Below are 23,140 nucleotides of genomic sequence, written 5' to 3'. Positions count from 1 at the left end.
GGCTACTGCAATGTCGACCGAAACGTCGGTGAATTATTCGCCAAGGATCCGGCATACTAACCCAAGGTTTACCAACTTCTGCAACGCGCCCACTGCAGTTTCGCCATGGCAAACAAATAAAGAAAGAGCAAATGTGTGGGTATTGTGGTACGCGCGGTCATGCGAGAAAAGTGTGCGGTTATAGAAAAAAGGAAATGAAGTTCCGATTTGGAAAAAAACATCGTTTAGCGGTGATGCGTGAGAAAAATAGTTTTTACTTAGACGTACTAATGTACGATAAAAACAGGACGGCACTCGTAGACACCAGGGCGAGTAGCTGTTTTGCTAGTCAAGAGTTTGTTAGTAGTTTGGTAAAATAAAGTAAAGATCTCCAGCATTTGCTTAAAACGGGAGATAGCGTGCAGGTTTATTTAGCGGACGGAAAAAAGCAAGAATTGCGAGTAAAAATAAAGTTGCATTTCAAAATTGGAAAATTTCATGGAGTAGGAATTTTTGGGTTGTAAATAATTTAGTACATGACCTTATTTTGGGTTTAGATTTTTTTTTGTCAGATACGAGGGCCATAATAAATTGTAATAAAAGAGAAATACGGTTTGCCTTCAATGATACCAGCTGTTTCAAATTGAATAAAGGGGGGAACAGGAATGAAGTAGTATGTGGAGGGATTGAAGGAGTAATCCTAGAATTTGGGGATGTGTATTTGACGGATTTGTCGTCAACTTGAGTGTTGGAAGACGTCCTCCAGCGCATCTCACGCGGTCCACATCCACGACTGGGCTGCGACGAGGAATGCCGAACCGTTACGTATTTCAAGATTTAAACACTCCTTGCCTTCGAAGCGCGCCGCACGCCCCAGATGCCGCAGCCGAAGACTCGCGACCGTCGCCGGAGCGTGGAAACAGTTGCGGCCGTTGAGACCGCGACAAGACAAAAGGAGCAGCAGGTGCGCTCTGCGACCGGCACGGATACCAACTGCGCCACTGGAGGTTGCTGTGACTTGCAGATCTCTCGCCGGCCAGTGGTTTTCAGCGTGGGTCGGCTGGCAGGCCTGGCGGGAAGCGACCAAAATGTCGCCCCCGAAATAAAACAACGCCCCCCCCCCTCAAAAAAAAAATCAATGCGGCCATCAATAGGGACATGAAAAATTCGCGGTTTCGATTACCTCCAGGATAGCCTACACAGTCCTCTGTACATTAGGGCAAATAACGCCAGTTCGTTTGGCTGCTGACTTGTGAGTCGTCTCAACTGGTATTACCCCGAGATTCGTCACTTCTTTGGTTGAGGGTTTTCTCATTGGCCCAGAGTCACCCAGACGAACAGTGAGCCAATAGCGAGAGCAGCTTAAAGGTATACGTGTATGAATTTCAGACTATCGCGAAATGAATCAGCGAATATTTCCTGTCTCTAGCCATCAAGCGCCCAACCCCTCACACATGGTAGACTCTTTTCTACTTTGTCCAACTCTTCTTCCTGGACCATCCTTCTGTTTCCCCTTAACCAAACTGCTTGCTTTAATGCATAAGGACAGGCATTTTTCGCAAAAAATCTGAACGCCTGTTAGACTGCAACAAGGTATACCCGCACCAGCGGTTTCTTCCTTGTGATTGGCGGCCGTCTGCGAGAGAAGTCGTTGCCTTGTTTGACCGAGCCACTCAGGAAGTGTTTGCTTCCGCACTGAATTACTATGATTGGTGTTGTAACAATCAACATGTACCTGAAATAAATTCACCCAATCACGAAACACAGACGATGCTACAGTGTTTGAACTTATAACTAATCTCTTAATCTTTCCGCGAAATATGCATGGCCCTATTAATGCATAATTTTTGCACCCCGCATGTAAGATACCAGGGTTTTCCTTGTGTCCATGCAGGTTTTACCTAGGCCCAACTTACCTAGTTTTAGACTAGAATTAAGAGTGAGGGGAGTTAGTCATGTCGCAAATCGCTGCCATGGCTGGCCAATACCTCTCCTAGCACATGATTCATGCTACCCTCTGCTGCTTGGCTAAAACCCTGCATGATTAGGCGTACAGGCTTCAGCCTGAGACGCACTTAAGAGTCTTCCCTACCTAGACCCCTCTCAAACACACTTAGTTTTGGACTTAGGTTAGGAAAACAAAATATGGTTTCAGTAACGTCAGCTATATAAATAGAGACCGGAAAATTTCACGGATTCAATTCCCGATGGACTAAGATTCAAATGAATATAACTTTAAGTTCATTTTTCTATTGGCTCACAGTTAATCCTTATTTCAGTCTAAAGAGCATTTGGATGTTTTCGCGAAAAAAAAAAATTCTAGTAATGACGACAAAATTAAAAACTTCATCGTGGCGTTTATTTCCTAGCCTTAAGGAGGTAGTATCCTTAATTATTTTTCTTTAATAATTTAGTTTTTTGCCCATTAGTTTTAATAAATTCATAATAAAACATTAGTTAATTGTATATAAAGTGTTTAATGATAAATTTAATGTGTATTTATTTAATGGTACTTCAATAGCATTTTTTTATGTCCACCCTAGCATGAACTAAAAGCATGTACCTCATCGTGTTTCAAAAAAAAGTTTAAATTAATCGTTTGTGTGTAGTCTTTGATATGCACTACCTAATTGTTTTGTATTTAATTCATAAATCAATAAAATATTGGTTTCCCCACAATCCTACAAACCTTAATTTTTCAAGGTTTTGGGAAATCCCACATTTATTATTGATTTATGAATGATATATGATAGTGTTGACACAAATTTGCTCTTAAGAAAAAAAAACATTACATAAGTACTATTACTAGAGACCGGAAAAATTCACGGATTCATTTCGCGGTAGGCTAGACTCCAAACTCGTACACCTTTATGCTGAGTCAGTGATTGGACCACCGTTTATCTGAAGGACTCAAGCCAATGAAAAACCTTCAACAAAAGAAATATCAAATCACAAGCATCCCGAAATAACGCGTGTCACGAGTCAGTATCCAATGAGCAGGTGCAATTTATCCCAGTACATAGAGGATCGTGGAGTCTATCCTAGAGGTCATTGAAACCGCGAATTTTTCCAGTCTCTTACTAAATTACGTTTACAAAACACTTTACAAACAATTAACGATCGTTACGTGACGAATGCATTCAAAAATAATTGAGCCAAAAAAAACAAGAAAATTGTGGAAGAAAAATAGGATAACAGCCCTCTTTGATAATAATAATAATAATAAAAAGGCAAAGCAAATCCGCTGTTTGTAGAGCGACCTTGCCCGAAGGCCACGCTCACATTTAAAAAAAAAAAAAAAAAAAACTAAGAAGAAACTTTTACAACCCGGCGACAGAGAGCGAGAGAACAAAAAAACCCGCCCGGATGCGAGCAAAGCCTACAACATCCACTCGCTCGCACAGCGGGAAAGAGCTTCTACAACCACCCCCCCCCCCTCCCTCCTTTCCCCACAACCCCGCGGCCTATTTCCTTTACACTGCTGAGGCCGCTGGAGCGACGCAAGGAACCGTTGTCCGCGCGTCGCCCGAGATTCCGCGTGACGTCACCGCTACCCCGCCATCTTGGTCTCTTCAAAACATATCGTCATAGAGACCTGAAAAATTCGCGGTTTCGACGACCTCCAGGATAGTCTCCACAGTCCTCTGTACACTCGGGGCAAATAACAGCCAGTTCGTAGGCTGCTGACTTGTGAGTCGTCTCAACTGGTATTGCCCCGTGATTCGTTCACTTCTTCGGTTGAGGGGTTTCTCATTGGCCCAGAGTCGCCCAGACAAACAGTGAGCCAATAGCAAAGCCAGCTTAAAGTTATATGTATATGAATTTCAGACTATCGCGAAATTATACTGCGAATTTTTTCCGGTCTCTACGTTATCACGCTCGGCGTTATTTTTCAAATAATTTTTTAAGTTAAAATTTCGTGTCCGAGTTTCGTGTCATAAGTGTTTTATTTTGCAACACGCGAACACGTGAATTTTGCTCTCGTTAACCGAGGGTTGGATGTTTCACGCGTTACCCTTTCGCAATTATTTCCTTTTTCTGTTAAAAAATATTTCATCTTGGGAACAGTTGGCGGCATCGGGCGCCCAGCACGCATGCGGAGCCCTGCTCACCCTCTCCCCCTTCCAACTCCCCCCCCCCCCCCCTCCTCCGGCGATGGCCGGGAGTATTGAGCGGCGCCTGGGTCTCCGACGGGGATGCTGGATCACAACAGAGGACCATTTCCTCCCGTGCGAGGGGCGTGGCCCCCGGGTTAGGTGGTGGGAGGGGGGAGGAGGCAGGGCGCACAACCTCTCGTCATCGCGACTACATCGACTACACTATCATAATATTCTCTGGGGAAAAAATATATATATTGCTCAGTAGTCTGCAATAAGTAGAGACCGGAAAAATTCGCGGATTCATTTCGTGATAGGCTGAAATTCAAACATGTATATAATTCTGCTGGTTCTGCTATTGGCTCGCGGTTTAACTGGAGCTCTCTGGGCCAATGAGAGACTATCGACCAAAGAAGCGTCGAATCACAAGCTAACCAGTGGAGACGACTCACAATTTATTAACCAATGAACACGCGTGTTTACTTGAGAAGTGCAGATGACAATGGAGGCTATCCTAGAGGTCATTGAATCCGCGAATTTTTCCGGTCCCTAGCAATAAGTAGAGCCCGGAAAAATTCAGAGGACTCATCTCGCGATAGTCTGAAATTCATACACGTATACCTTTAAGCTGCTCTCGCTATCGGCTCACATGTTCGTCTGGGCGACTCTGGGCCAATGAGAAACCCCTCAAACCAGAGAAGTGAACGAATCACGGGGCAATACCAGTTGAGACGACTCACAAGTCAGCAGCCAAACGAACTGGCCGTTATCTGCCCGAGTGTACAGAGGACCGTGTAGACTATCCTGGAGGTCATCGAAACAGCGAATTTTTCCAGGTCCCTAGTGATAAGTACATACGCGAATTGTGTGTTTTTTCAACTACACTTCTGGACGCGAATCACGCCATAGTTTCGGCACCCACCGCTAGAATTCGCTGCCGGGGCAGCTCTCTGTCGACTATCGAATACTTCGAAAATATGTCATTGATGAAATTGAAATAATTGTGGGTAGTTTCCTATTTTCCCATGCATCTTTTTTTTTTTTTGTCGCGGAAGAATGAAGTGATTGCCACTGCCATTGCCATTTCCCTGTTTGGCCGGGCCATTCAGGACGTGTTCCCCCCCCCCCCCCCTCAAGCAATGCACTGGATGGCTGTGATTGGTGCGCTGACGGTATACCTAAATGTACCAACTACCACCACGAAACACGGACAATGCTGCAGAGTTTTTTAACACAACAGCTGGTCCGGAAATACATTTTTCGCGGAAAATGCGTGGCCGTTCACACAATCGCCGACTTATACGCTGGTTGTCATAGAAAAAAAAAAAGGCCTGCCCCCACACCTCTCCCCCTCAGAATTGGACAAAAAAATCTGAAAACATGAACACAATGCAAACAAGACAGTATGAGCTGATGTCAAATGAAATATATTTTGTCCCAAAAAAAAATCGAAAGCACAGAAAAAAAATTGTCAAACAACAACAAGAACAAATAAAACAGAAAAATAACAACCCTAGTTAACAAAGCTAGGCACAGACGAAACCAATGATGAAACTAAACCGATAATCTCGACAAATCAACGACTATGAGTATTTATTTGTTCCGAAAAAAAAAACTTAATGGTAGTAACGTTCAAATGCAAATTCACGTTATAGCCTTGCGACTGTCTATATTACAAATGCTCGCACTCATGAATGACCGATATTGATAACGGGATATTTGCCCTGAATTTCCAGAAGCCGATGACAAACATCTTAATAAAGTCCGACCCAAAAACGTGCGGCCAACAACCAATGAAATCACAACAGTGGAATTGATCACTAAAGACCGGAAAAATACGCGAATTAATTTCGCGACATGCTGAAATGCTATTGGTTCACTGTTGACCTGGAGGACTGTGGGCCAACTATAGACCCTCAGTCGAAGCAGTGTCGAATCACGAGTCTCCCAGTTGAGACGCCTCACGAGTCGGCAGCCAATGAACAGGCGACGTTTGCCCGAGTGTGCACAGGATCGCGGAGTCTATCCTGGAGGTCAGTGAATACGCGAATTTTTTCAGTCCCTACGGTATAGCTAGAGCCACGGAATTTTCGCGCATTAATTTAGTCGCAAGCTAGAATGCAAACCTCCACACTGTCGCACTGTGTTCATGATCGGACCGAAGTTATCTGGACACGCCCCTCTACGACCGTGAGCCAACGATGCCCAGCTAGGAGAGAAGTAAGCGAATCAGGTAGTGCCAAATAACAAGGATAAAAATGTTCTCGCTAAGAAATCAACCAATGGGAAAGTAAACATGGGTCGAGCACACCTATATCTTTAAATTCTTTCCTGAGGCCAGAGGAATCCGCGAAATTTCCGGGACTCTAGGTATAGCAATACTGAACGTCCGTGATTAGCGCTGAAATAACGACACGTAAGAAATATATATTTATTCCAATAATACCAGAACGTGGAAGCTATAGTAGATTAATATTACGGGCTATGCTGGTACAAAACAGTTTCACGATAAATCGTCTCCAACTATAAGTTTATTTTTTGTATAGTATCTACCACATCATGGCTACGAGGAAGAGAAGGAAGTTCGTATGCCGCACTTCCAACTGCACACTCGTTAAAGAGTCGGCATAGTACGCGCGCGTTTAAATAGTGTCGAGCAAATAAGTTGAACAAAGTTTGTTGAACAACATAAAGCTGATGTTATGACAACCAGAAATGTTACACAACATGGGTCCGATAATGCTTCTCGTTACCAGTACAGCCATTTCTGTGTACAGTGAGATATACTGGATCTCTGTTATGAGGTTTGCCACATTAGGGAAGTTCAGATTTATCACGTATTTGTAAGTATGTTGTGTTCCAAGCACACAATGACCCGATGTGGTGTTCTACATGATAGGAACCGACGTCTAGATGTTTGAAGGCGTTTAAAGTTGTTTAGAATTTGGGGGGGGGGGGGGGAGCAAGAAATATGAGTAATGTGTATTTTTTTTTCAATTGGAATTTATTTGCCAGTTTTTCTCTAGAATACGGCTTTGCTAAAAACTAATTCATCGCTATTGAATAGAAGAGAATAGGTTGCCATGCCTAGAGACCGGAAAAATTCGCAGATTCATTTCGCGATAGTCTGAAATTCATACACGCATACCTTTAAGCTGTTATTGCTATTGGCTCACTGTTCGTCTGGGTGACTCTGGGCCAATGAGAAACCTCTCCAACCAAAGAAGTAACGAATCACGGGCAAAACCAGTTGAGACGACTCACAAGTCAGCAGCCAACGAACTGGCCGTTATTTGCCCGAGTGTACAGAGGACTGGGTGGACTATCCTGGAGGTCGTCGAAACCGCGAATTTTTCAGGTCCCTACCTCCCGCTAACTCACCATATGGAAAGACGCAATGCGCGTGGAAGAGAGTGAGAAGGCTGGGGGGGGGGGGGGGGCGCTTGTAATGTACAGAAGAAAGCATCGCTTATGATTAGGAACTAGAGAAATTCGCGTATTCAACTACCTCCAGGATAGACTCCACGATCCTGTGCACACTCGGGCAAACGTCATCTGTTCATCGGCTGCCGACTCGTGAGGCGTCTCAACAGGGAGACTCGTGATTCGATACTGCTTTGACTGAGGGTCTATAGTTGGCCCACAGTCCTCCAGGTCAACAGTGAACCAATACCAGAAGTTGCACAAAGGTGCAATTATTTGCATTAAAGCATAACGCGAAATGAATCCGCGAAGTTTTCCGGTCTCTACTAATGATGCATGTTGCAGCATACCGAGCATCAGACGTAAATGATTTTGGTTCTTGACATCATCCGCTCCTGTGAGTGAATCAATAACTCTACCCTCTTCGACTGAGACGTCGATATACCTAAAGCATCACAAGCTAATTTAAATTTTATATCCTTCTTTCTTAGTGTCTTCATTTCTGTCAACTAGACATTCAAATGCGATATTACGTGTCAAAATACGGCATCATCCGCCATATTGGATTCCACACCCTCCCTTTTTTTTATCCACAGATGTATTTTGACAACTTGAGCGCGTTATCCAGTTATAGAAGCGCATAAATTGAACTTCTAATAGAGTAATCACGACACCATCAGGAAAGCTTTAGAACAACCAACGAAGCCATCGCGTAGCATATATTTGACAAATGCTTTTATAGCGAAACCAACTTACGACTTGCAGGGAGAAAAAAAAAATTACTCGAAATTACAAAAAAAAAAAAAAAAAGTGATTAGCGAGTATCATTCTGGGCCTTAGTGGACAGAAATTACTCGCCAAGGTACAAACTATACCCCACGAACAGATGCACTTTTTGACACGTAATTTTATCAAAATATAAAGTTTGGCAGTTGAATAATCTTCCATCGTTCTAGAATTATTAAAGTTATTTTTTTGTAAATTACTTTACAGATAAAATATTTAAAAAAAGCACACGATGTTATACAAAATTTACTAAAAAACATTGTGCCAGTACTGATCGAGTGGCATCTATTATTTATCATCTCTCTCTATCTCTCCCTCTCTCGCTCTCTCTCTCTCTCTCTCTCTCTCTATATATATATATATATATATATATATAAGATGTTGGTATGTATGACGTCGATAAAAACAGACACCGTTTGACCAACCGCCATGATGAAAGTTGGCACATCGAAGTGTTTTTTTATGGAAAATGTTTTTATGCTATCTATATATTTTGTAACTCGCCGCTAGATGGCGCTGCAGCTGCATCAACTTCTAAACAGTTCAACCGAACGCTTTGGGTAAACAGAAAATCTTAGGTCATAGACATACAAACAGCATTTGTGTGTCATTTCTCTATGTCCACCACACTGTCATAATTATAGTGCTGTCCATTTTGCTTTAACTCGCGGTCATTTTATCACCCTGTGTTCAGCCCGGGCAACGCCGGGTAGGTACTGCAGCTGGTATAAGATAAACCAGGAGGGAAAAACAAGCAGTTAACTATCACAGAATTATTCGTGCATTCCATGAAGACAGATTTTTATCATATGCTTTGATTATAACATTAAGTTTTTTGAATACATAAAAATTCAAAATTGGAGCAACGTAATAACTTGTTCGGGATGACAGGTTAGGTACCTCGCACGAATCTGTTTACATAATAATTTAAAAAAAGTGGACTCGTTGATTGGGTGGACCACGGCCGTGATAGCTCTTGCTGGCTGGGGTCTTGGGTTCGATCCCGACCCCTCTCCCTCCTCCCCATAGCAAGTTTCAGATTCACGAGCACCTGGTCGGTGTCCGTGTGGCGGTCATACGAAAGAGGCTACGGGGTAGAGACCGGAAAAATTCGCAGATTCATTTCGCGATAGTCCGAAATTCATACACATATACCTTTAAGCTGCTCTTGCTATTGGCTCGCTGTTCGTCTGGGCGACTCTGGGCCGATGAGAAACCCCCTCAACCGAAGAAGTGACGAATCACGGGGCAATACCAGTTGAGACGACTCACAATTCAGCAGCCAAACGAACTGGCCGTTATTTGCCCCGAGTGTACAGAGGACCGTGTGGACTATCCTGGAGGTCGTCGAAACCGCGAATTTTTCAGGTCCCTAGCTATGAGGGCATCCCCCCCCCCAAAAAAAAAATAAACACTGATCTAAAATAAGAACATGGAGTGACAATTATAATCCGACCTTCGAAGTATTTTTTTTTGTAAAAGTGATATAGATATAAAAAAATTTTTTTTTTCGGTGATAATTGTTAATTTAACTTACGTTTCCATTACACTACGTAAAAAAAATTAGCATTTTTTGACAACAATTAGTTGTTTTTTTCAGACTCGACGTTGAACTGGGAGTTATCCTAGAACGCGCGCGCCTGGCGGGGGGAGAAGGTCTATGACGACGGCGCGGCGACTGTACGCACCTGGGAACACGTCCTTCAGCTCCGGGCTGTTCCTGATCCAGCCGTTGCGCTGCTGGATGATGCACTGGAACATGGCCGGAGGAGGTGGTGTTGGCTTCTCGCGGGGAGGGGCCTTTCAGCACGCTTGCAACGCCGCCGGCGTCGTCGTCTTCATCGTCGTCATCCCCCGGGGTTCGAGTCCCCAGCTAACGCTCCGCGGAAAAACGCCGCGTCCTATCCTCTGGATGCTGCGGCCTGGCTTGCGGGTCGCTACTGAGCTCCAGGCTCCAGGCACTCCCCCTCCCCCTGCTGCAGCCGCTACCGCCCCTCCCCCGCCGCGGGGAGGGGAGGGAGCGCGACCGTGGCCGGCCGTGAACCCTCGGCCATCTTCGGCTGCTTTCGCTTCTTCCCTCCCTCCAACAACCCCCTCCCACCCAGCACGAGACACGCCGGCTCCCGCAGTCGCAACCCTTCATCCGGAGCCGGCTAAACCCTGTCATCTCGATAATCGGTTATTGATAAATCGATTCACGCTCTTAAAATTCGATTACCTAATTTTTTTTTAGTTCTTTATTTTTTTTTTTTTTTTACATTTCATCCTGCATTTTCCATTCAAAGTCAGTTCTGAAAGCAACAATAAACCATTTATATGAGAAAACGTAAATTTATTTTTAAAACAATTTATGGACATCTAACTGCTCGACTACCAGATGTACGCTCTGCCCGCATGGTTATTTATTCTGAGTGAAATATAAATATTAGTACCTAGATATTGTAAAAGTTATTTTTTTTTACTATTCTCCTCTTATTTCACACTTTTTGTGGTTTACAGAAAATTGTCGGTCAATTCCGCGACCACTGTAACCCAGCCCGGGGCAGCCCCCCTCCCCCCCCCCCCCAAAAAAAATATATATATATATATATTTCCGTCACTGGCGCTTGTGGCCGCAAAGTGCGATAGAAGCAGTGAAACTTCGCACCACAGTAATCCACTCAAACGATAACACAAAACATTTAATAATTCAATCGGACGATTAAATGAAACTATGTTGTTTTTTTTTTTGGGGGGGGGGGGGGGAGACTAGGTCGGTTCTACACCGGGTCGTTACCACAACGCCGAAATACTACAACGCCGAAATACTACAACGCCGAACGTACAACAACGCCGAAAACCATAACGCCGAATGCCAAATTGACCGCAACGCCGACAGCTAGAAATTTGATGTGTACCACAACGCCGAAATACAGTAACGCTGAAAAATGTCCTGCGGGGCGGGGAGGGGGGGGGGGGAGCACAGGAGCAAAATGAAAAACAACTGAATGAATTTGTGTACCTAACTTAACCTAGGCTAGCCTAACCTAACCTTTGTGGCAGTCCTGCAATGACATATTTCGGCGTTAATGTATTTCGGCGTTGTGGTATTTCGGCGTTGTGGTGCGTCCCCTTCCACACCCACCACTGCGATTTGATGAAACATAACGTCCTTCCAGACGCGACGATATTCAACCGTCGCGACTGGCAATGGTGCAAACCGATATTTTTACGATCACAAACCTAAACTGTGGTTGCTTCATTTGAATGCATGCTATTTTTTTTGCACTCATTGTTGTATTGTCACTTCAATGCAAACAAGATATGTTCACTCTGAGAACGGAAAAAAAAAAAAAAAAAAAAAATCTGCCATTCTGGCCCGGACGCAGGACAGCCTAGTTGCGCCCATTTTTGGGGGCGTCCATTGATTACGTGAGGCGATTTTGGCGATTTTACGACCCCCCCCCCCCTTCCCTTCCCAATCACACGTGAGGTTTTTCAAAATTCGTATTTTTGTGTGAAAACGTTAATCTGCGCTTGATTGCGTTGGATTTATTTAAAAAAAAAATAACATAATTTACTTAACTATTTTTTATTTAAGACTAGTTAAAACTAGTATTTAAGACAGAAAACGTAGTCTAGAATCACAGTGAGAAAAATCGAACATAAAAGTTACTTTAAAAAGAAGCTACTAAAATTCGTAAAATAATATTCGTTATAATTCAGCCCCACGGGTGGTCTCTGGTGACTCTGTGGCAGTTCGCATAACCACGATAAAAATTATTGTGTAGGATTTAGCCATATTTCAGTGGAGAAACGCGATTTTACTTAATTTAACCCGGTTTTCTCACAATATTACACTGTTTCTTACAAGGAGGAGGGGGGGGGGGAATACGTGATATTTCCTCTTCTCCACGTGAGATAGGGTGAGATTCGTTTCACCCCCCTCCACCCCTAAACGCCTCAGGTAATGGAAAACCTTCTTTTCACAGACGAGAGAGCCACACCCGAAATTCCCGAAGTTCATGCTCGCTTTTTTTTTTTACCGTTCTATCTCATTGTATAAACAGGTGTGCCATTAAATTTTGCGGTCGATCAGGATAGGTTAGCTACATTATAAATACTTTAAAACATTGTGGATGGTTGGTTATATTAGGTAAGTATAGCTACATTAAAAAAATTCTGTAAAAACATTTTATGGTTGCTTAGCAAATAACTTTTTAATATGTAGCTATCCAGCGCTAGGAAACCGTTTACATGATTTCGCAGTATCTTTATTGTCTATCCTAACCAAATCAATAGGGACACCTGTATTTCGCGAATACATTTCGTGTCAAGGTACATCGCAAAACACCGTAGTTTTTTTCTTGTAGTTATTGGCTGTGGTCGGCGAGAGGTGTTTTCCCCGCACTTGACGGGGCCAATGGGAATGTGGATACCGTACTGCTGCACGCACAAGATTCGCCATTACTCTAAGAAAAAGCTACATTGTTTTGTGACATACCTTGACACGAAATGTATTCGCGTAATACAGGTGTCCCTACGAAATCAACCGTCCACAATGTTTTAAAGTATTTATTATGTAGCAAACCTAACCTTTTTACAATGAACAAACAAAAAAAAAAAAACAAACCGAAGATGCACGATCGGGCGTTTGGCTCTCTCGTCTGTGAAATGAAGGCTTCCCCGACCGTTCCGCCCCCAGGCGGCGCTGAGGTCCGACCTTTGCTCGTTAGCGTGGCGCTCCTCGGCTAACGAGGAAGCGGTTAATTAAGGCCGCGAACGGGGCGCTACCTGCGTCGCTCCGCCGATAGGGCGCGTGATGGCCGTCCTCTGAGTCGCCCCGTCCGCCAGTGTCCGTCCGTGGGTCCGGACTAGAGACCGGAAAAAAATTCGCGGATTCATTTCGCGACATGCTGAAATGCAAATAATCGTACCTTTGTGCAACTTCTGCTATTGGTTCACTGTTGACCTGGAGGACTGCGGGGCCAACTATAGACCCCTCAGTCAAAGCAGTATCGAATCACGAGTCTCCCAGTTGAGACGCCTCACGAGTCAGCAGCCAATGAACAGGTGACGTTTGCCCGAGTGTTGCACAGGATCGTGGAGTCTATCCTGGAGGTCGTTGAATCCCTACATATGGACCCTCGAAAAGAGTGAAATCGGCCAGCGCTGGAGCGACTGAGCCAGATTGCCGCGCGAGCTGTACGCCTGAGCATTCGGCGCATCACAGCTCGAGATTACGGAACGCACCTCGTCATGCGCCCGAACTACCTGCAAGCGGACCCCAACAAAACGCCCGGGCCGTTCTTCAGGCCGAAGCTGCTATTAAAGGCACCGGCTGGCAAGCGAGGAGGGGCGGAGAACAAGCACGATTCACGTCAATGGACAGCCCGAAAGAACCTCCGGGATATTTACATACATAATACAAAAAATTCCTACGCGAAGATCGAAGCGGAGCAGATGGCGGCTGTATTGGAGACGCCGCCGAACGCGAACCTTCCCAGAAATAAACCGGATCGTAAATTCTTTTGTGAATTGACGGGTCGTCCCATCAATAAATCATCTGATCACTTAATTGGGTTTGTTGTTTATGGGCAAGGGCATTGCGATGAAAACCCAACGTGTAATCAATGGATATGAAAAATGAGAATCAACATGTAGTTTCCCCGCCTAGGTCAGCGTCTGCATGCCCTACCCGAGGGGCATACCTGTCGTTCCGATCAGCCTGGAGGTGAGGTGGGGTATGGAAGCATCGACGAAATGAGTTGGTGGGGGAAACGGGAGCACCCCAGGAAAAAAACCACGGCAACGTCCGCCACGTTTTCCCAACTTGCGAAAATCCCGGGTTCGTCCCGGCCGGGATTCGAGCCCTGGAGGAAAGCAAGTGTTCTGACCACTTTTTTTTTAAAGATGGATGGCTAGAGACCTGCAAAATTCGCGGATTCATTCGGTGATATGCTAGAATTAAAACACATATATATATATATATCTTAGATAATTTTTCTATTGGCTTACTGTTCATCTGGACGAATCTCAACCAGTTTTAAACACTCAACCAAAGAAGGATCGAATCAAAGACAAACCAGCTGAGACGACTTACAAGTCGGCAGCCAATGAACTTGCGTTATATGCCCGAGTGTACAGGGGTATGTGCAGTCTATCCTGAAGGCCATCGAAACCGCGAATTTTTCAGGTCTCTACGGATGGCACACTGACAAGTTTGACAGTCACAAATGTGCCAATCATCTCCCCTCCCCCCTCCCCACAATTAATGTTTTTTTTTTTTTCATGTAACCACGCGTCATTGTGAAATTGTATTTGTAGTTGTTGGTGTATGGTTAAGCGCCAAGGAGAAGATTAGGACACCACAAATCACATCTGTGTCTCACCCGGGAATCGAACCCAGAGCCCCCGGGACCGCAGCCCTGTGCGTTGCCGACTGCGCCACGGAGGCCGACTTCACCCGACCACCACGCCTCTCCTGTTAGTGATCGACGAGGATGAAAATAGGCTAGACTTAAAAAAAAACAGAGACTTTAATAATAACAATTTTAAGAATTGATATTCACCAGTGAAACGTTTGTTGCGCTATCCACTCACACAACTGTGAGCAGTATCTTTTGTTAATGGTTTTGAAAAGAAGAAAAAAAAAGCTACATTTTAAAGATCGTTTATGGCTAGAGCCCGAAAAAATTCGCGTATTCAACGACCTCCAGGATAGACTCCACGATCCTGTGCACACTCGGGCAAACGTCACCTGTTCATTGGCCGCTGACTCGTGAGGCGTCTCAACTGGGAGACTCGTGATTCGATACTGCTTTGACTGAGGGTGTATAGTTGGCCCACAGTCCTCCAGGTTAACAGTGAACCAATAGCAGGAGTTGCATAAAGGTACAATTATTTGCATTTCAGCATGTCGCGAAATGAATCCACGAATTTTTCCGGTCTCTATTTATGGTACAGTTAACGAGCCTTAGGAACGAGCCATGTCGTGCTTCAGCGGCAAAGTACTAGTCGTGTGGCCTTGAAGACATTCGTCCGTAACTCTTAGTGTCTAAAGAAATGCGGGAACGCTCATTATTTTAAAAAGTGGGGGGGGGGGGGATATCAATATCATCAATTTTTCGACATTATTCACTGTAATTTTTGAAGTGAAACTTCTTCGGGCGCGATGCGAGTAAAATTACAATGCCTAATTTTTAATGCAACGTTTTCGGGAAACATTGTTGTAAAAAGTTTCTGACGCGAAAAGGAGAGAGAAAAAATCCCTTTCCGCACAATCTACAGGCGTAGGTAGATTTCGAAGCACCTATTTATTCTGGGAATATTTTGGAAACTTCTATAAACTCTGGAATATTTTAAGAACTTAATGTACATAACTAGGGCCATGCATATTTCGCGAAAAGATTTCGAGACTAGTTATAAATTAAAACACTGTAGCATCATCCATGTTTCGTGATTGGGTGAATTTCTTCCAGGTACATGTCGATTGTTACGACACCAATCACAGTGATTGAATGCGGAAGCAAACGCGTCCTGAGTGGCTCTGTCAAAAAAAAAAAAGGCGTACGACTTCTCATAACTTATTTAGGTTCTCCAATATACAATTGTAATAAGATTTGATTCATTGCCACCGACTACCATTAACGCCGGACCGTGTTAGATACTGTTTGGACCACCTCATGTCTGCGCGTGACTATGATTTACTTCACACGCATTCTGGAATGACCTGATAAATCGAGGGATCTTCAGAGTAAATTAGTTAGCGACTGGGTCGCGGATGGGCGAAGCACAGAAGAGCGGCTGGCGTCCCGAAGAGAAACGGTCACTTCACTGCCCCTAATGAGAAAGGAAGGGATAGGCCAGAAGATCATCGAAATAAATAAATAACAGGAAGGAACGAAGAAGGTGTGTGGAAGGGGGTAGGGGGGTAAACGAGGGCGACGTGAGACCACTACACGGAGCCGAAACGAACGCTCGAAGGCGCACGAAAGATTAAGTGTAGAGTAAGAGAAACGACTCATCATACACGAGACCTTGGCCACCCATGTGGGCACATCCTGCTTTGACTCCGTGTAAACAAAACTACGAAGAAGAAAAGAAGGGAGGAAGATGAATATGGCAGTGGCGGAATCGGATCAGAATTTCGGGGAAGGCGAACGAATGGAAGGTTTTGGTTTGTTTAGCAGAAAATGAATGTCCATAAATTATTAATGAATAAACTGAACACTCCATAGAAACTCCACACACAAACCTAAACGAAAATGGGAGATTGTTTTCTTTCACTTCAATATTAAGTTTATTACGGGTACTAATACTAACTTAAACTATGCGTGTTTCTTGGTAACAAAAATTGTTAGTTACAATTTCTCAAAGTAGTATATTAAGTTATTAATCAATTATATATAAATATGTAACTCGGTAGCCTTGTGAATTAGCTAGATAGGCTATGTGATTAACGTACTATTATAAATATATCATAAATAAACTACATTAAAGGAAACCAAAATTCCCTTGCATCATTTTAATTTTATATTAGTAGATATTGAAACTAACCTACCAAGAAAAATTCGATCTCCTGATTTTTAAAATTGCTCTGTATTTGTTTTTAAATACTAAACCAACTTAGTTTTTTTTTGCAAGTGAAGTGTAGTTATCTCCCGTCACCATCATAAACAAATAGAAGTAGTGATTATCCAATCATGTGCAACTCCGTCCAAGGAACGAATAGCCTCTGACCTTGATGTAGACCAATGCGCTCATTAATGTAAATTGTCTGGATCGGCGTATATAACAGTCGAGTCTAACCTGGGACGAAAATAATTCGCGAAATAATCGTAGCCCGAACAAAGACAGATCCGCAACCAAAACTGCAAAGTGTGAGTGTTGGTCTCGCCAAATAAGTAACTAATGTTACCCACAGAGGTGGCACAATTACGTAAAACCAACCTTCCTTTCGGCAGAACCCGGGTTCGAACAAACCAAATACAGAAAACTTGCCAACGAATGTATAGTTGGTGGGTTTGTTTGTCTATACAGAGTTTTTTTTTATCACACGGCTATGCACAAAGGGATTTTATTAAAATTCTAGCTGAAGCTAGAGCTTCGCTACAGAAGTCTACAGTCTCACGCACTGCTAATTATAGGCATGTATATGAAGGACGCTAAGTATCCTTTATTAATGCTGAACATACGATAAACCCATAAATATATGTACGTGAGGCAATTATTAAACATAAAGTAATCAGTGAGCGAGTGGATTTTTGATTCCATTGTTAACCTATTTGATTAGAACCGGTCTTTATTGTTGACATGTTCTAAAACCGTTAGTCTAGATCAGATTCTAAAAATCAGTTCACAAAAAAAAAGTTGAAAATCAGAATTTACTGCGTTTTGGTCTGAAAACCCGTTTCAGCTTATTTCATAAGAAGTAAAAACCAGAATATGAATTAAAAGCAAACCACATGTACGTAACACTGCGTTGACAAACTGTTGTTCATTCTAAAATTTATAGAAAAAAATCCAACTATATATTTTTTACCATTCTTATTTTCAACGAAGATCAAATGTCATACATTATGAGACAGTTTCTTAAGACGTTGTGACTGTAAGATTTCCGATGCGCCATTATATAGAAGAAAATGGTCAGAGGGGAAGGTAAAAAAAAAATTAAAATTTATCAAAAATCAAAACACACGTAATTTAATGCACGCCATCAAGTTCTACATAATGACATAAATATCATAATTTGAAGATGATTATACGTGGAGATATGGTAAATTGTAATCGAAAATCGCTAAGAAAAAGTTTGAGAAAAAAAAAGCTAATAAATAAAATCGAATTTTGAAAAAAATCTGTTGAGATGTAATTGGAAAACCTGCTCTGGAGAACTATAAACTATATATTTGCTGTAGACAACTTACCGTCGGAAGTTTATATTTCTGTTTTCTGCTTCATATCATAGGCGTATTCATGCACTCAACTGCGTATAATTTCTGAGAATATTTTCACTAAGAAGTATGTAATAAAAAAATGCATATATATATATATATAAACTAAAAACTTGTTCTGAATTAATATTCCTCAATTGAAAATCTACAGACAACTTGAATGTTTTCAATTGTTCTTAATCTATGATTTTTACTCACATCGTCTATCAAAAATACGAGCTACATCAACTTTACTTTGATTATGCATACACTTGGGAGGGGTAATTCGAAAAATAAAAACAAAATTACCTTTATAACTATTATACTTATAGTATTTATGCAAGACCCAACATTTGAATTACAGCGCATTATCAACACTTTGTGTAGTTTTCAGAACAGTAATCATTCAAGAGAGTTAATTCGCGTGTTAAGAATCGTTACAAAATATGAGCTTTGTTATTCTCCATCGCCACAACGTGTGGTGTAAAAGTACATAATCGATTTTTGCAGAGTACAAGGGGTGAATGAATGACTCACTCTACACATAATTTGAATTTCCCGTTGATTAGAGATGCACTCACGCACTGTTAAGAGCTCATTCTGTGTGCATACTGTAAACATGATCCAGTGAATTATTGTAAACGTGTGACAAGAGTTTTGTTGTCACGTGTAACATTGACGTGGGTGACACACGTTAAAGTTTGTGAGGTGTACCTACGTCTAGTATATTAATACACCGTCGGTTCGTTCGCCACCCGTCTTTGAGGTTTTATTTATATCACTTAAAAATAGACGACGCCCGTCGTAGTCACAAAAGCCAGCTAAAAGACGCACACATATAAACATGAGTTCAACATGAAACGCTGGTTTGCACTTCCGAACATCCAAAAATAATGTTATGAAATATTCTAAAATATTTGCTACAATAAACGCGTACCTATATAAAAAAAATGACAAATAACCGAAATTCTACACATCCAAAAGGCTACACAAAACACATCATCAGCAGGAATCATGAAGCGCAGATCCACGTGTACTACAAAACAATTAGATCTCTTTACTTACTGTTGAATATTATTAGCTTTCTAGTTGAGCCAAGTCTTCGAATAGGAGATTTTGAAATTCCACCGCCGGCGTCATCTTCATCCATTCTTATTTATAATCGGTAACAATAAATAAATTAATATAAACACTTATCAGGCATTCACAATATAGTAATTCACAAATGTCATCATTTACACTCGGAAAATGACTTCTCCAAGCAGATTTTTACGCAAGAAATTAAAGTTGCGGAGAATACACAATATTCTTGGGCACCGAAAAAATTCACACACGCGCTATATTACCGGCAGCCAGCACACCACGCCGCGCTGTGGAGTGGGGACATGTGTATGTTTGCACTTTGCATGGCCTTAGCAACCAATCCTTGCAGCTGGCGACAACCAGTAAGGATGATGGAGTTTCACGATAGATAGCAGCACGTAACGGAGATTCTAAAATAGATTCATTGAGACCTCTGTAGGTGGCAGCACTCAAACGTTGAGCGCAGAGTTGCCAGACATACAATAATTATCGTATTTGTACGAGAATTTAGAACCTGTGTACGTTGTACGAGGTAAAGTTGTTATCGTACGCTTTTGTACGAGAATTGTGAAGATCACTATCAATGTTGGTTTTTTTTGACGTGACAACGTCGAATAAATCGATGAACGCCGGCTGCACGCACGAAAAAATGTCCCGTTACGCACATTGTCCCGTTACTCTGTATCCCGTTACGCTCATTGTACGCTTGCGTGCGCCCCATCTATCTCTCTTCCACTCGATTGGAACCACCATCGATTTGACTTTTTCGAGGCACATTAAACTTATAACACTCCCATTCGTTTCCTACTTTTCCTATCATCGTCCTATCCTTAACAGAATAACACAAATTGGAAGAAGTTAAATAGCAAACATGTATAAAAGTTATAGTTAAAATAATCTCTTCGTTAAAGTAATAAACATATTTGAATTAATGAGTGCAAATAAAAGTAAATTTATCAATTAAATTGTAGATTTCATTTCACTCCTTCTTTGTATCCATACAAAATAGTGATAATTCAATAAAAATGATTAAATTTTATTCATAAAAGTATGCAATCATTTCATAAATGTTTTGTTATGACGTTGTCACGTTAAACTATCGTCCGTAAACCGACTTTACAGACAACCAATTTATTTTTTGGCTGGCAACACAGACGACGCCGACTAAAAGATAGTGTTTGTTTTTTATTAGCAAGTGCCAACCTCTATTTGTCTAGCACAGGAAATGATGACCCAGACAGTGGCGTAGCGTGCCATCTCGGCGCCTGGGGCGGGAAACCCATTTTGCCGCCCCCATTCTATAGGTGCTTGATTAAAATTAAATTTCACATACAATGAGGTACCTTTTATTGAAGTTAAAATAGGATGAGCGGTTTTACAAGCGGATTCTACGGGCCTTATGAGCAGCGAAGTCAGAAATAACTTTGTCAAAATTAATATTAGCAGCCAATTCTTGTTCAATCGACAATATAGTCAAGTTTGATAGTCTAGCGGAGTTATGTTCTTATATATTTTTAATGCCTTTTTGGTAATTATATTTAATTTTCGGAGCTCCGAAGTATATGATCAAATTATAATTTTTCGGGGGAATTGTTAAAGTATTTTTTTAGTATTATTATATAGCTATTTTTTATAAGTAGTAATAGGTTATGTATTTTATGATGGATGCACCGATTTCTGATGAAACGATTTTATTATATATATATATATATATATATATATATATATACATATACATATATATATATATATATATACATACATACATATATATATATTAAATGTTGTCATATAAATTTTGTGTCTTTTTAACTTGCTGCCTCCTCTCACTGTTCGCAACCTTATTAGTATTTTTTAAGCCTGCTATTAGTTTGGGTTTTAATATTTTTTTGGGTTTACCTGCGCTCGCGGTACGGGGAAATATATGAGTTTTACTGTGTCCCGGTTTGCGGAAGTTGTTTGGTTTGCCCTGGGTTAAGGTCAAACTTTACAGTACAATGCGTAGTACTAAATTCAATGAGTGCGAAAGAGAGGCATCGACACGGGCCGACGCGTGAAACAAAAGATTTTGTATGAGTAATTAACATAATAAGGAGTGCCGCTCAACTCGGCACGCGCGCGCCGGGCGGCGCGGCGTGATGCGATGTTGCTGTTCGTATGTAAACAAACAAACGTTATAAAGAGCTCTGTCAGTGATTTCGCAGTTTTTCTTTTAAATAAATATTAAAAAATAGTTGGTGCGCAAAATTTTAGATAAAAATGGAACATTATAGTGTGTCTGACACATGTAATGGATGAATCATAGATCAGATCTCAACCCGCTTCACCGGCGACCCGCCCCCGCGGGCTGCCGCCCGGGGCGGGCCGCCCCCTCCGCCCCACCCACGCTACGCCACTGGACCCAGAGTCAAAAAATAATTGTTAAATGCACAACCCCTAACTCACAATTTAGAGTATTTTTGTATGTTAAATTAACGAAAATAAAAATAAACTGGTTATTTTTACTAAAAAAATAATGCAAAAAGAGTGAATGGCAGGAATAATTGTATTGTTGTGAAAATTGTTGTTAATAATGTTTTACTTATGTAATCATAGGATTGTGTAAATTGTTTAGTTTAAATTTGTTAGGCTTGTAACTCAAATGTCAAGTATATAAAAATATTGTAGAAACACATTTAAACTTTTGATTTTACAATGCCATTGTGTACGAGATGTTTTGTGTGTCGTACGAGAATTTTCACTCCTTGGTACGAGACATTGACATTTACAATATGGCAACACTGGTTGGGCGTTGTGCTTGCAGGCTGCGTGGTTAGGAGCGCTGCGGAGCGCTGGCAGATAGTTAAAAACACACATTTAAATCATTATCCTCACTATCATATTTAACTAATTTTTCTTGCTTAAAATTTTGAGATTATTAAAGTGTCTTATTTTTATATTTAATTATCAACTGACACTATTGTGCAGCCACTTTGGTGTTAAGAAATTAAAATGCCAAATTTGGTATTTTAAATTAAGTTGAACTGTAAAATAATGTTTTTATTCAATATGTAGCACTTTATACGTAGTAATTTATATGTTTGTGACTAATTAGATATACTACTCATGAAAATATCAAAGCATTTTGAATTAATCTTCGTAGAAAGGGTCATTGTCATACTGATAAACAGCGACATGATAAATAATTGAATATCCTCATAATAAGTAAAATCGTTGGTCTGTGTTGATGTTTGTTTTACTCACGGTCTCTTTTGCTCCCAAGGAGTTGTAAGAGTTCGGAGCAAATTAACCTATGCCAAAAAGAGTTGGTAGTAACTCTCATACATGCGAATAGAATGATTTGAGGTTAAATATTTTCCCTTCATATGGCACAAAAGCAGAAGACTAGAAAGATGCAATTGCAAATTAAGATTTTTCTGAAGGTGAAACTGCTTATACAATACCTAATATCGTGTCACAAAATGATGAAAGTTTAATCAAATTATGTTTTATGTGTTTTAATGGAAGCTCGTCAAAACGAATATACTACACATGACCTGCAGTAATAAATCAAATACATGTTAACAAAAAAAAATTATTAAAATATCCTGAGATATAAATATGCGATCATCATTGACAGTTGTAATGTTGATGCAGGTCCAGCTGCCTCGCTATGTATTTAACCATAGAGCACAAGAGTTCTCAGGGGGTCAGCATCGGCTACTTGGCCAGAGACAGTGGCGTGTCGGCGGTGGAGCTCCCTGAACTGTTCAAGTCATGACATTGAGTTCATTGATAGCAAACATCCTTTACATGGTGCTGTCCGCGTCTTAGCCTGTTCTGCTCTGGAGTCTAGGATTCTCTTGGTGTTACAAACAGATC

The 23,140-nt window shown here is 41.6% G+C and overlaps 1 protein-coding gene across 2 annotated transcripts in view; it reads right to left on the bottom strand.

The window, feature by feature from the left end:
* LOC134540114 (SLIT-ROBO Rho GTPase-activating protein 1-like) overlaps positions 1-19,553 on the bottom strand; it is a 188,996-nt gene extending 169,443 nt beyond the window's left edge. The window contains exon 1 of one of the 2 annotated variants that reach the window (XM_063382620.1): positions 19,262-19,553. In XM_063382620.1, coding sequence (XP_063238690.1) covers positions 19,262-19,346 — 85 coding nt within the window. In that variant the 5' untranslated portion in view covers positions 19,347-19,553. Of the gene's footprint in view, positions 1-9,973; positions 10,174-19,261 lie in introns of those variants that run through there. The other variant, XM_063382621.1, reaches the window with a different exon arrangement.
* Positions 19,554-23,140: the final 3,587 nt, after the last annotated feature.

Source organism: Bacillus rossius, chromosome 16 (assembly GCF_032445375.1).
Source record: "Bacillus rossius redtenbacheri isolate Brsri chromosome 16, Brsri_v3, whole genome shotgun sequence".
In the NCBI taxonomy this organism is placed as follows: domain Eukaryota; kingdom Metazoa; phylum Arthropoda; class Insecta; order Phasmatodea; family Bacillidae; genus Bacillus; species Bacillus rossius.
Note: the sequence above shows the minus strand (reverse complement) of the source record. Positions and strands in the feature narration are given on the sequence as shown.